Source organism: Mercenaria mercenaria, chromosome 12 (genome assembly GCF_021730395.1).
Source record: "Mercenaria mercenaria strain notata chromosome 12, MADL_Memer_1, whole genome shotgun sequence".
Taxonomy (NCBI): Eukaryota; Metazoa; Mollusca; class Bivalvia; order Venerida; family Veneridae; genus Mercenaria; species Mercenaria mercenaria.
In genome coordinates, this window is record NC_069372.1 from 42,010,967 (window position 1) to 42,026,171 (window position 15,205).

Consider the following 15,205-nt stretch of genomic DNA (forward strand, 5'->3'; position numbering starts at 1 on the left):
TACAATTTATACCGTAAATGTGCACTCAATTTATGATACAGCTGCCTTAAAATTCAAAGTAACAGTATCAATTATTTACAATAAGTGAAAGATAATGACATAAAAACAAAAATAATGAATGCTATTTCCTATCTCAAGTTAAAGTTTTGCAATATTTCCTGTTAAATGTTTTGAGAAGTTACCATATACATACTAAAGAATGTAAACAAGTGAAAAATGCAGCTCCATTTACACAGCTGGTGACTGCTGGAACTCTGTGAAACTGTTGCTAACATAATTCTATTTTATCTGCGTATAACTGTCTATATATATTGTATAACATTTTTACTGTATTGGAAATTCCTGAAAGACTGCTATTGTAGTGTCAGTAACAATCAAAGTTACAACTTTGTAAATATTTTTTATTGATCCCAGTTTTAACACTTGACAAATTGGTGGTGAGTGATCCCAGGATCCCCTTTGTGGCTTTCTTTTTCAAACTTAGGCTAGCAGCAGGAATGCGCCACCGTACTAAGATGATTTCTTCAAAAGGTTTGACTAATTTTGAAAATTTTCCCAAAAGAAACAACTCCACAGTGTGCAACGTGTGATGACATATTACTGTCACTCACAGTGTGTAACGCGTGATGACATGTTATTGTCAAATGTGTAATATAAACACACACAGAAGTTACAATCTATCAATATGTAACAATAGGTAAGTTAACTAAACATAAACCAATCAAACTCTACAACAGAACTGCTAACTAAAAGACTGGGTTGATCTATGTGCTTTTCCGCCCGGATATATCTAAAAGTGAAGCAACTAAAATAAAACAAACACAAAAAAACAAAACAACTAGACATTAAGAAAGTCATCACATTTCAGGAAGGGGAGATAAATGTTAAACCTAATTATTAAAACTCCGAAAGTACTTTCGTTCAAAATAGGTAATAAATTTAGATGTTCAGGTGATGTTATGTAATCTTATTATTTTGTTTTATTTTTGTTCTTAATATATGCTGGATTTTATGATATCCATACATATTGCCAAGAAGTTTTGACTGTATAGCTAAATATGGCATTCTCAATTTCCTCCCTTTATCAAATATAATACCAAAATTTCCATTTTACAAGGTTAGAACCTAAAAATGAAGCAAACTTTTCCATATCATCAATATAATTATTATAATTCAAAACTTTTGGCCTCCCCATTCTGGATTTCTGCAATATTGTTCCCTATGTTAAACATTGTCCCCCACCAAATCTCACCCCCATAAATAATTATGGTTTGACAGTAAGTTTAACCTTTAGCCTGCTGGCGGCAAGTGATTCTGCCTTTGCGACCAGTGCAGACCAAGATCAGCCTGCACATCCGTGCAGTCTGATCATAGTCTGCACTGTTCGCTATCCAGTCAGTAAATTTTCAGTGAACACCCCTTCGAATGATAAATGGTATTGCCCAAATTGAATGATGGACCAGTCCATTTTAGATATTTAGCAGGCTAAGGGTTAATACATCACAGTAAGGACATTTATTTCAAGCTATATGGTGGTTTGTTAAGTAAAACAGAAGTTTCTAAAAACAAAAGGCATTGTTCTTGTCACAGGCTTCATAACAAAGCCAAGGATAAAAGCAAACACTAGACAAGTGTCAACAAAGGATGGCAGAACTGATGTTATCAAAGAAGTGGTTGAACAATTGTACAATATAATAAACATTACATCTAACATTCTTAGCTTTTCAAAGCTGAATGAGAACAGATTTTTTTTTTTTTTATCTTTGGATTTGTATTATCATCTGATGTTTATAAGAGAACCATTTCTATAATTATACAATACTTCCTTAAATTCAACAAAGTGTAATATGTAATTCCTAAAATCATTACAGCATCTGGCAAGTTCATGCATACCATCCAGTACTTTTAAACATGCCTGTTTACTAAGCATGCTTCATACAAGGTTTCTAATTGCCTACTAGTGAAGATTTAACGTAGTGGACCAATAATGACATCATTAATTTCCATTCAATTACTGTAAAATCATTTAATTTCACAGGGATGAAATTTCATGGTTTTGGCCAAAACTACCATTTCATGGAAATATGAATCCCTGGAAATCAACTTCTAAAGACAAATGTATGATAGTTTAATTTCTTTGTTTGGATTTAATTTTATGGATTTCTCAACCATGAAATCTGACAAATTTTGTTCATCATGCATAATGATCTTACAGTATATATTCTCCATATGCAGTTTCAGCATTGCCTATCTGTTTTTAAAAGTTATGTGCTCAATGTCATAAGCTACATTAATGCAAAAAATGCATAATTTTATGAGAATATGTAAAGACCCAAAGAAATTGTCCTTTATCATTATTGGTCCTCAGCCTGAAAGTAGTATCCTTGTAAATGTAAGACAAGTCACAAGTGTCTATGAAATTTTGATAATGGATCCAGCCAAAATGAGCATCTCCTTTAAATGATGTAAACTACACTGCTGTTGCAAAGTTGTTTGGTTTTTAATCAGTGTTTGGTTCAAATTTATTGTTATAGCTGAAAACTCTTAGGATAATTCTTGTTTGTCTGATTACAATGGAATCGTTAATTGTTACACTAAATCTACTAGCATGAGCACTGGTAAGGGAGTCTGTGAATTCTTCAAAAGTCAGCATCATACACAAAGGGGTTTTTCCTCATTCTACCAACAGTCATAATGCAGCTAAACATAGACACCAATCAGATAGGGTCTATAAATAGATCAAAACTACTTTCTTTCTAAATATAAATGTAGCACCATAAAATGTTCTTATTACTACTCAACAGGGTTCTATTAGACATTTATGAACACATAATAAACATATTAAATATTCTGTATAAATAGTTCACCATTATGAAAATTATTATATCTACCATTTATCAAAAATATATGCACTCTTTTACACTGACCAATATAAATGATTATATTTTTAACAACAATTCAATATACATTAACTTTGCAACATATAATTATGTTCTAATTATTCTGAATAGCATATTTCATTGTTTATTATACTTATATAACATATTTGAATAATTCACAGGGTATATTATAAACACATAAACACATGGTTATACACTTTTCAAGCCAACCACATGCATGCAGTTTACTAATGCAGAATTCAAGAATTGAGGGAAGACATAAAATTTGCAGAAATCTGGGTGTTCGAAACATTTGCACAGTATCTGAATCTTAATTTTATAGATAATAAAGCTAACAAAATTTAGGTCATACGGTAACTTTCCTGCTTTGATGGTTCAAGAAGTCTTAGGTACCCCTTGAAACATTATTTCAGTTGCTGACAGGAACATGGGTTGAATCACTAGCCCTCAGTAAGCCAGTGGGTTTGGCTCAAACCCACAGAGACAACAAGCATGTGATTCAAAGTCTGCAACTTTAACCACTTGCCCAAAGAACCAACTGCAGGAAAGTATGAAAATGAACTGTAAAAAAGTTGTTTTCATTTCATGAGAAGAATGTATGATATAAACAGGAAATTTATCAATTCAGATACTGGCAACGGTTCAGCAGTAAATACTGTGCATTCAAATATCTGGAATGTTTACGGCTAATTCTGCTTATTTATTGAGTGCTGCAGAGTCAATATTCACACACAATATGCAAAGGATAGAATAATAAGGGTGCTTTATTTAATCCTGTCTAGTCACTATTATAATAAATTTAGATATAACATGTATAAAACTGACTGCAAATCTATATTCCGCAAACTTTTTATTAAATGCTTTACAAGTGCTAATTTTCCACAAAAATGGTGACCCATTCTATCATACTGATCAGCTGATGACCCAGCGGTCCTCACCAGCTTTCTTAGAAATAACCTGACCTGCTTGATTTTCAATTTTTTACTTTACTGAGAACAGCATTCTGACAGGATTAAACAAACAAGCATCCCAATGTGAAAGAGAAGCTCTTGAAACACAGCACACAGAGTAATGAAATTATTTCATTAGTGATGAATATGTACGAAATTTGCACACAGTAGAAGATACATAGCAATGTGTTCCATGCCAATTATCATATAATGCAGAAAACATATGCCAAGAAAACAAGTGACTACATAAATGATACATAAAATAAAATATTGGTACAATGGCATAGACATAGAGGAAGAGCAAGTACACTGGGGAATTCATACATAGTCAGGTTTTCAGTGGCAGACACAAAAGTATATTCAGCCACATTACTTTCATTAATATCCAGCCCTGAAACTTTTGTAACAGTTTTAAATGCTTTTTAAACAGTAAAAAAAAATCAATCTCTAAATAAATCATGGTTTCAAAAAGCAAAACAGTTGCACACTTTCCTACACTTTAAAGCCCTTATTATCAGGAAAGTCAGTGCAATTGCATATAAAAGCAAATTTATGGCTCTTACAGCTGTACTGATTAAGTCTGTTATGTTTGTATATGTTTGTATCTAACAAGTGGTACCTCCTTGCACATACAATCATTCAACAGTAGTAAACAAACTTCTGTTCTTTATGAAGGTTTGGAAAAGTAAATATGGGGACTTAATTGTGTCTGTCACAAAAAAAAACACCAAGACACAGAAACAGTAAGAGGAAATGCTATGATAAGAAAAAGACTTAAGCTAGTGGACCTATAATGACATTTGGCATTTTTCATTTGATAATGTATACTTGTGCATTCTCCAGTTGTTATAAAAAAGTAATTTTCTGTTACAGCCAAAGGATACCAAAATGACAGATGATGATATGTAAATGCACAGAAATTGCCAACTATCATTACAAACCCTATAACTTAAATACAGAATATGTTTTGACAGATATTGCACCAAGGGAGGTAACTTTTGTAACAGGAATTTTCAAATCTGGACATATTTGAAAACATCTGATACAATTTGCTACCATCATCACATAACAAGGCACACAATAACCATGCTTACACAGTATTAAATGTTACACAACACTTTACACCAATGTTAAGTTTTCACAGATTTTTGTTAGGTTATGCTAAGAGTTGACAATGCTTAGTTGCGATGGATGCATGTCCCAAATACCTGTGTTAATTGCCTCAAACAAAAGAAAGCACAACCTACTTGACCTGCATCCAAAAATTATTTAATTTCCTCCATAATTTTGAATAGAAAGTTTGATTTTAAACTACAAATGCTACTTTGTGTCCAACAAGAGACTGCCCATCTAGACATCCTGGAAGGAAATATCTTTTTTTCCCCTCTTTTACAAAGTATATTTTGTCAGGTCCAGTAGGTTTCATTATGAGTGATTACTCTGTTAATCAATGATTTTATAAACCAAGGGAGATAAATCTGTGCCCAAATGTCAACCAATGGGACTTAACTCCATGCTCCCTACACCAAAGGGAGTTAACTATCATGACAAAAAAATAATCTACGACCCTGCAGCTCTCCAATATATTTCAGTTTTTGTTTGCAATGATATTATATGTTGGTTATTATACCACAACATCAATTTAATCTGTTAATCCTGTGTGAGTCTACAGCTACTGCTTAACAATTATAAAATATTAGACAGTGTTTTATTACAGATAAAATGTGTTACAAATTTAAGCTTGCTAGAATTAACACTTGTCAACTTCAAAGAACTTATTATCGGGAAAACCCAAAAACGTGACTGAAAACTACAACTGAATATCATGTACGATAAAACTAAAAGAAATGCAAACAAACATATCTATATTTTCTCCTCATTCTCAATTCATTGAGTTTGTAATAATTTTTTTTTGTCCTATTATATAATTATATACTTGGGCCTTATTCATGTAATATCAAAATTAATGATACTTTACGACCATGTGTTTGACACTGTCACAGGATTAACCGATATGTCTGCCAATAGGCGAAAAGAAACAGAAAGAATTCTTGTAGCACCAGTAATTCTGCATGTACCTGGTTATTTCCGAGCCCTGACACGCCGAGCCTTACCCTCGGTCTTGATGCGCTGGATGTTGCCGAGCTCATTGAGCTCACAGACTCCTGGCTTCCGCTGCGTTCCCGACTTAGACGCATTCCCGTGCTTCCCACTGACCTGGACATGGAGTTTGGTGTTGACGTAACAGACGTCTTTGTGACTTTGTGTACCGGTGCAAACAAACCATATCGCGGACGGCAGTCAAAGTACCTGTTTATAAAATCACCTACTAAGAAACACAGTTTTGGGCTATTTTTACGATAAAATAAAATCATTTAAAATCTTAATCAAAATGATTCTCTTACGCATTAAAAATTTAAACAATACAAGATACTGCAATAATGTGATTAAACTTCTATATTAGAAATGCAACTACTGGTTGGTGACCCAGAATTTTGGACTACCCAGAAATTCGGACAGTCATGTAAGCGCTTATTTCGGCAATCTTTTTGATCATTTATTGACAAGTACACTGTTCGCTTGCTTTATGTTCAACATCCACTGCAACAATTGCAAATCGATAAGTAAAACTTACAAATAGGAATAGTTACATTTGTTCCCGAAATGTTGTGACAGCTGTTGCTGGGGGAAGTTGTATGTGCTTTCAGTTCACATGCACATAATTGTTTTGAGGCCCAAACATTATTCAAGGGATACTCATCTACAATCTGCTAAATGCAGACGAGAAAACTGCGTGTTTTAAAATGATCGAAATGGGTAGATAGTGCCAGGCTTTAATAAAATTTTCCAGAAGATAATGATCATTATTTATTTCTGAAGTTATTTAAAAAAAGGAAAAATGATCTTTTTAACTCTCGACAGCCTTATATCAAACATTAATAGCTGAATGTAAACAAGGTAAACAAGTCTTTTTATCATTAACACCAACCTAAAAGTGATTCTGCGAGACAGAAATGACAATAATTAGCGTATTCCTACTGTCCGATTTCTGGGTCCTGCAACACACTAAAAACATTAAATTTACGTACCCTCTTTCAGACCTCAGTGATGTGTTCAATTTATTTTTAGATACAAACAAATTTGTGTTTTGTGACACCGAAAAACTGAACATGATTCAGGTAACATTTCGTGGATCTTGCATTAAATATGAAAATACCACAGCTGAATAGGCGGTAAAATTTTCTGAATCTGGGTCGCCAACCAGTATACATCTAAAACGGCAATAAAAGTACTGAGCTATATTTTAATGTTGTTGTTAAAAAAATTCATAGCACATACCAGCCTAATATAACTGGGCTGGTGCATAAGATTCATAAGCAAAGATCAAGTATCACACAAGAGCTTTCCATATGACAGCGCACTAGACTATTCGACAATCTATGTCAAACAAGGGTCATAATTTCCATTATTGTCATGCAAGATTTGCCTAACCAAGGTCAAAGGTTTATTTTGCCTTGCATGCAAAATTTCAACCAATTGTTCTAAGTAAAATAGGTTGGACTACATCAAAATATTATTCCCTGTAGGTCCTATATAAAATGGACAACGTTGAGTCAGACCCATATCAGAGCAAAAATCTTAATAAAACTTAAAACCGGACCGAAAAAGACTAGAAAAGTAGGGTCAGGGATCTTCTAAGAGATTTCTACCTGTCGTACATGGTCACTACAGAATTGCATCAACATAAAATAAACTTGAACTGATACCACTGCTCATTCTGAAACTGAGTGTTGCATGGCAGGTATATATTCAACATGTTTTCTGGAATAATAATTAGTAAAATAACTAAAAAGAAAAGTGTGAAAATTAATTTCTGATGCCATGTAATAAAACTCTGATTAAATTACTTGCCAATTAATAATAAAAACTACTGGCCATGGTCCTTCGGACCTTGGGCAATAGTTTTGACTATTGACTGGCAAGCCATTCAAAGAGTATATTATTTAAGTGTATTTATTCTGAATCTACACATGCTGTATGATAATACCTCTTTCCAGCTACAGCGCCATCATTTTTCCCGACAGGATCATCTAATTCTACGCCTGCCCACTCCCCCTTTGCAAAGTCTGTAGGTCCAAGGTAACGTAACGTTCCTAATTTTGATCCACTAACTAATACCCTATCACCTATATTAAGATTATGTTTAATTCCCCCAGCAGCTGGGGTTGACGTCAGTGAATCTGATTTCACTTTAGCGGGGGCGTGTCCTCTATTTAAACTTGTATTTGAGCTAGACAGAGATTTATTAACAGTTCTCGGTAAACTAGGAGTCGTTGGGCGAGCAATTCGACTTTCCCCATGACTAGGGGTCGTTGGTCTATGCATCATACTTGGTGTTGTTGGTCTTTTATTCACAGGCGTATTATCACCATTCACTGGCATAGACGCCTCAGAAGTTGCGCCATCTTCTGTAGATTTTACTGCTCCCGCTATTCCCGGAGTCCGACTTAACTTAGAAATTCTACAGAACACACCACGTTTTGGTTCACACTGAAAATATCTAACTCCATTCACGGATCCGTCATTTTTGCCAATAGTTTCATCCAGCACAACTCCTGCCCATTCCCCAGGGGCAAACTGTGTCTCTCCAAGGAAGGCAATAAATCCTGGTTTAGAACCACTTACAAACACATGATCTCCGATTATAAAATCATCCAGCGGTGGCGGCGGTCCTGCAAGTTCTTCTTCACCTGTGATACAGAAATAAATACAATTATGAACATCAAACTTACTTTAAGTCTTGACAATTTTGTAAAAGATACAAAAAAAATGCAGAGAACTCAGGAAAATATGGCCTTTCGAGAAACATGCTATGCACAAATTAGAACAATGCTAATCCACTATGTTATGAATACTAACAAACATGCATTTTCAAACGAAAAAGAAGTAACAAGTTTGACATTATATTATAACGTTCTAGATTCACGAGTTAAAACAACAATTTTGTTCATATAACATAAGCACATTATATATCTAATTTATATCCGATGTTCACAGCAATATCAACAGTGTCCTTCCGTAAAAATAATTCAGTTTAATACATATTCAAGTGAGCACACTTTGGCAGAACAACTTAGGCCAATATAATTTCCTTTCAAACTTAAGGCCAGACATTTAAAAAGCATAGGCATGATCTGTACAGGCTTTGTATTCCATTTTGACTTTTTTCAGCCAAAGATGCAGCTCTTTAATACATGTGCATGACCATCCAAGAAAGATCTACCATATTGAATATGGAATATACATAACCAAACAGGAACTGTCAAATGTCATTGTGGGTCCATCAACTTAAATGGCAAGGAATGTCTGACAATAAGCTAATTTCATATGACAGGTATCAGCATGCCTTTCATAACACTGAAAGAATTATTCAAATCGGACCACTATTGAAAAAGATAATGGCAGTTTGAAATTTAGGTAAATGGCTGAACATGGAGGCAGCCATTTTAGTGTGTTTGTGAGGTCATTTACATACTGCTGTATTCTTTATTTAGCAAATAATCTTTTAAGTAGATTAATTTCATATGTTTCTCGAGTATAAGATGTAAAATATGGTAATTTCTTTCCTTATAGGGTAGGTGGAAACAGAAGAAAACATTATTTTACATATATAAGTAAATGCAGTTCAAATATGTATCTGTAAATTTAATAAATCCGTCATTTTGTATTTTGTTGCCATGGAAACAAAATGGCTGCCATTTTTTATCAAATATTTAAATGCCCATTACTTACTCATTCCTAAGGAGATTTTGAAAGTTCTTTCACTTCTTGAAATGATTTATGAAATCCTAGCAAACAGAATTAACATTTTAAGAACAACATTGCCTTTAAGTAAGACCCTTATTCCTCAAAAGACTAAATCAATTATCTAAGCAATCTAATGCTCTAATGAGAATAGGTTTTCTTGACATAATTTTTAATTTGGACTGTATAATTTATTATTCTTTACTCTAGGACCATATAATCAGATGCATTACAAATTGCAACACTGACTTTTGACCACAGCGAACAACTTCTGGTAACTGATCTTTCCTCTCAGTGAAACAAATATGGATATAAAATAACCATAAATGCATTCAATTTGTTCTTTTCTTATCAAATGATCATGCAGGACATGAAATTTGAAAAGCAAATAATTAATATCTTGTTCAACTGGCCTTAAAATAAATATTTCAATCAATAGATTTCAATCTGGCTATTTCGATGTATCTGAGTAAAAGACTTTATCAGAGGCAAAAAACGTGCCTTATTTATTAATTCATGAACATGAGAAAGTTTGTATTCTTTCCAAAAACTCATTTACAAAGTTAACCGGAGTATAAACACTCATTTGTTACTTTATCAATGATTGGTCAGCTCAGTTTTGCCTTTTTTGTTCTTATTTAAAACCAGGTGTTTAAAAACTAAAAGGTTCTTATCAATTATGTAAATAAATTTTTCAACAGACTTATCCACTATCTCTTGCTTGCAGAATGGCTAAAATCTTGAGTTTTTATACTGTCTATTTTGCATTTTTGTAGCATAAATTATATGGCAACTTTCTGGCTTTAGTGGTGGAGTGTCTGCTCCTCTAGACATTTAATTTTTGGCAAAGGCACCTAGGTAGAACCAGAAATTCTCTACAAGCTCAAGGGGTGTTCAATATACATTTTAAGAAATGTAGACTAATAAGAAGTGATGTAATATACATTGAAAAATATTTTTTCTTATTTCTTTCAAGTGAAAATTGTTCACAGGAATTCAAGGCCAACTTTTAGTTTTACAACATTACTTAAGTCCATTCTTTGTAAAACACTCCAGTCAAGCAAATTCAAGCCACATGCAAGTATGAAAGCACTAGAAACAAGAAGGCATTATGACACTACCTGCCAGAGCCTGTGCGGTGTCCGCAGCATACCTCTCGGCAACGCTGGAATTCATACCCGCAGCTCTCGCACTTTTTGCTATTGCACCTAAAGACAACACAGAAATAATGCACACACGGCTCAAAAATGCAAGCAAAGAAATGATTGCAAACTTACTGTAAAAGGTAACAATAATGTATAGTGATACAAGTTTTTTAATACTTTTCAATAAAATGTTTCCCTAATTTTCTACATGACAAGAAAACATGGTCATAACAAGTTATTTCAGTCTTTTCCAAAGAAAAACTCTCTTCAGTTCTTTCCTTAGAAAAAAAAACATTCTTGGTACTTTGTAAGAAGAAGTTCTTTCCAATCTTGTCGGAATGACAAAGTAGAGGTAGAAACTTCACATACTTTTTTCCGCTATTATAAAGTACTGATGTGTAAGTCTATTTTTTTTACGTATAATTACATGCATTAACCACAGTCAGACAAAAATTCCTGACGGGGCCGGTAATCAATGTAACAGCAGAATATAAAAGACAAGTGCCACAAATAGTTTGACTGCTATTCAGAATACTTTGCAATTGGTCACTGAAGAATGTGTCATCAATATACTCCTTGTGAGTTAAAGTAGTGGTTGCATAATGACACTCGGCGATTTTTCATGCGGTTATTTATTCTCCTTATCCTACTCCAGCATTCTTAGATGGTCTCAAGCACACTGATTTTTGTACTTGTCGAAAAATGCCGACATCACATATGGCAAATACAAAGTCAAACAGAAATTGCTAATTTTCATTTCAGATCCACTACCTTAAAAAAACTTGTATCAAAATACATTCCCTTTACAGTAATAAAAGAATTCAGCATATTATCACTTTAAAATTATGCTAATTACAAAGGAAATTTATACCATAAAATCCTTTACAATATGATTGCATATCTTACCGTACACATTATTCACTTATTCCAGTAAGTCATTCATCCATTTTAAAATTGCAAGTTTATAATGAACTTATCTCTGCTGAGAAATAAAAGATGTTAAGTATACTTTACACTAACATGTATATAGCTTTTCTGAATGCTTCATGTATAACGGTTCCAGAAGGGCTAAAAAATCTAATTGTTTACAGATGTGTTCAAGGTTCTAAGGTGAGACTGTGCTTAACTATAGAAAATTTATGGAAAGAATAAGTATGGTGAATTGAGATTTTTACTACTGCACTTCCAAATAAATTTATTCAACTATAAAAAAACATGCAGCTGAATGGAAAACTTATTACTTACTGAACTTTAAGTAAACTTTTAGACAGTTTTTACCATCAAACCTTTAATTATTAATTATTTTATCTGAACAAAGTACAAAAGTAATTAACAACACATGCATGAACTTAACATCAACATTAAACAGAAAGTTACAATTCCAATCAACTTAATTAACACGTGCAAACTGTATTATAACAAGAATAGCAAAGAAAAATAACAAATCAAACATATTTGCAAAATGCAGAAACACTGGCTGCAAAATAAGCTCTGGAAAAAGCATTATCTTCATAAAATTCTGTAGGATGAGTGAAAGACTGAATGGAGTGGGTGGGGAAAGGATAGAAAGATAGAAAGAGAGCTGATGGGATAAAGACAGAAATATCTGTGTTTTTTTTTTCACCAATGTATCATCCACACATTCTGTAACAGGGTTTTCAACAATTTCTTTTACATATTGATGACACTAATACTGAGTCTTCTATAAGTCAAGCTCTAAGGTTTTGTATTTCTGCATGAATCAGAAAGTATGGACTTTGATACCCACAGAGACATACCAGTTACTTACACATGAAAAAATAAGTCATTACTGGCACACTATCCAAGAACACTGATAAAATCTGAACAAGAGCACCGCCTGCGGGTGGAATTGCTCATCTGCAAGCGCTGGACAATATGTAAGAAAATAGTTCAAATTTTCTTTGCACAAAAAGGGCCATAATTCTAACAAAATGCAGGCAAGAGTTATGGTTCTTGGTCTGCTTATTCATCTAATGATGATAAACAAGTGTGCAAAGTTTCAAAGCTGTAGCTCTTAATAGTTTTTAGGGAAAAGTGGACTTAAAACAAAAACGTGAACCATGAAACTCAAATTTTCTAAGTACAAAAAGGGGCCATAATTCTGATAAAATGCATATCTGATTTATGGTTCTTGGCATACATAGTCATTAAATGATAATAAACAGGTTGCAAAGTTTCAAAGCTGCAGCTCTTACAGTTTTTGAGAAAAGGTGGATCTAAACAAAAAATTTAATCAACACCGACGATCAAGTGACAACAATACCTCATAGATATTTTTTCTTGAGGAGATCAGACAAGCTATAAAAGATGTTCAACCAAAATCCTTCATCAAAACAAACTTGTACTGTATATACAATGATATACTTCTTATAAAATTCATGAAAATCCCTTTTACAGAATATATAAATAAAACATTAATAATTAATGTAATAACTGAAATTCTAGCAACCCTGCAAACCCATAATGATGAAAATTCTTTTAACAATTTCTTACCGTGCTTCAACGCATGTGCCGGACCTAGCAAGTTATAATGTGGATGTAACAATTCATAATTTATCCGAACTCCACCATTACATAGTGACGTCATAATGTTATCACATACACGTGTAATTATAGCGCAAAATTATATCGCAATAATTCTGGAGCTCTAAACTACAGAACTTCAAAGGAAAATTGGAAGAAACTTTCTAAATGTCTACACAACATATAAAATATAATTATATCCAAATAGTTTTCAGTACAAAAATGTCCTAACAAAAGAAAAAGAAACTGAATATGTCGACAAAATTCTTAAAATTCCGATAATGATATTAATGTTAATTCAAATATATCCAAATGATTCTTGCATTCTGAACTACAGAACTTCTAATCAAATAAAACTTGTCTTTATGACATTAAATAAAACATAATATCCAAATAGTTCTTAAATACACCACAGCTCTACATTCCCAATGGTAGAAACTCAGGGGGTAGAAACATGACACTAAAACTTCATTGAACAGTTTATATATTCCCTATATGAAGTGATACAAAATGTAACTGCGTAAATTCAAAACTATCCGAAAATTCTTTATGTACACAGTCTTACTCCTTCTAATGCTATATGCATAAAGTGCCTATGAATACACAGCTGTTATGATAATTATATAATTCTAAAATTTATCCAAACAATTCTTGTGTGCACAACTGCGGAATTTCCGAGGATGGCTGCAACGACAGCTTAATACACTCGCACTTACAACAATTCTGATCTATCGGTCTGGAAATGTATCAATATAGACAGTTTTTTCAGTAGCCGGTTTATTACACTGAAAACCTATTGCGTCTTATTGTGTATTGACAGTTGAGTTAGATACAAAAGAAACCATGTGTTCCAAACATGTTTCAAGAACTCTCCTGAGAGTTTATAACTCTAGCATATTATCCTTGGCTTACACTTAGATATTACAGCTTTATTGATGTGCGTTTTGATGTTTTAATGAACAATAACAGCATATTCTGAGGAAGAAGTACCTAGCAACCATACTGAGTGTAATTTTTTTTTTATTGTTTTGCAAAGTAAGGGCTGACTGCAGGATTGGATTAGAGATTTTTTTTTAGCATTTTTTTAATCCATTTAATCAGAAACAAGAGAAAAAGCCAAAAAGTTCTACATGCCTTAAAATTTTAAGATGTTCAAACAATTCTTAGACAATACTCTGATGACTTAAATAGGATATAACCATTGCAGTTTGTTTCCACAGCCATGGTTTGAAAGCAAAATAAAATTTCAAACTTAACTATTCTCCAGAGCTTCATGGCAGTAATGCAAACAGCCAATTCATAATATGAAATATTCAAACAACTTTTCGACCATCTTTTTTTTTTTTTAACTTTCTGTATTTATCTAAAACAACTTGATTCAACAACACATGATGTACTTACTCTGTGCCCTTGACAAGGAACCTGGTTGCATCAGACCCGACTTTTGTGGGATCCCTCCACCTGGTCGCGCTAGTTTGGACCCAGACGGGGCCTTCAGCCCAGACGGCCTTGGCAAACTCATCTGGAACAGAATAGTTATAAAGTTCAATTAAATGTAAACTGGAATTTATGTCTGACTGTCTGAAAGAAAAAGTTTAGCTCACTGTATTGAATAATTCTTCAAAGATTTTTTTTATATTTTATTTACCCTCCTATAATTCAAAGCCCTTTTTTTTCTCAAAAATATGCACACTAGAAATGTCTAAACTAAATCTATCATTATCACTCCGGGAGAACTACGTTCCAACGTAAGTCATGTCTCAACGATATAATGTGACATATCTCAACGATTTCTGGTTACGGTATCGCTCAATGTGACACGGCTTATATTATTTTCATATATAGCAATTACTTTTATGAT

At 33.2% G+C, this 15,205-nt stretch overlaps 1 protein-coding gene across 10 annotated transcripts in view; it reads right to left on the reverse strand.

Moving 5' to 3' along the window:
* Positions 1-15,205, reverse strand: part of LOC123535133 (CAP-Gly domain-containing linker protein 1-like) — a 105,230-nt gene that overhangs the window by 63,960 nt on the left and 26,065 nt on the right. For 4 of the 10 annotated variants that reach the window (XM_053519839.1, XM_053519837.1, XM_053519838.1 and 1 more), the window contains exons 3-7: positions 14,746-14,866; positions 13,315-13,338; positions 10,777-10,863; positions 7,899-8,601; positions 5,929-6,160 (exon numbers count right to left, since the gene is read on the reverse strand). In XM_053519839.1, coding sequence (XP_053375814.1) covers positions 5,929-6,160; positions 7,899-8,601; positions 10,777-10,863; positions 13,315-13,338; positions 14,746-14,866 — 1,167 coding nt within the window. Of the gene's footprint in view, positions 1-5,928; positions 6,161-7,898; positions 8,602-8,770; positions 8,796-10,776; positions 10,864-13,314; positions 13,339-14,745; positions 14,867-15,205 lie in introns of those variants that run through there. The other 6 variants (XM_053519843.1, XM_053519841.1, XM_053519840.1 and 3 more) reach the window with 5 other exon arrangements.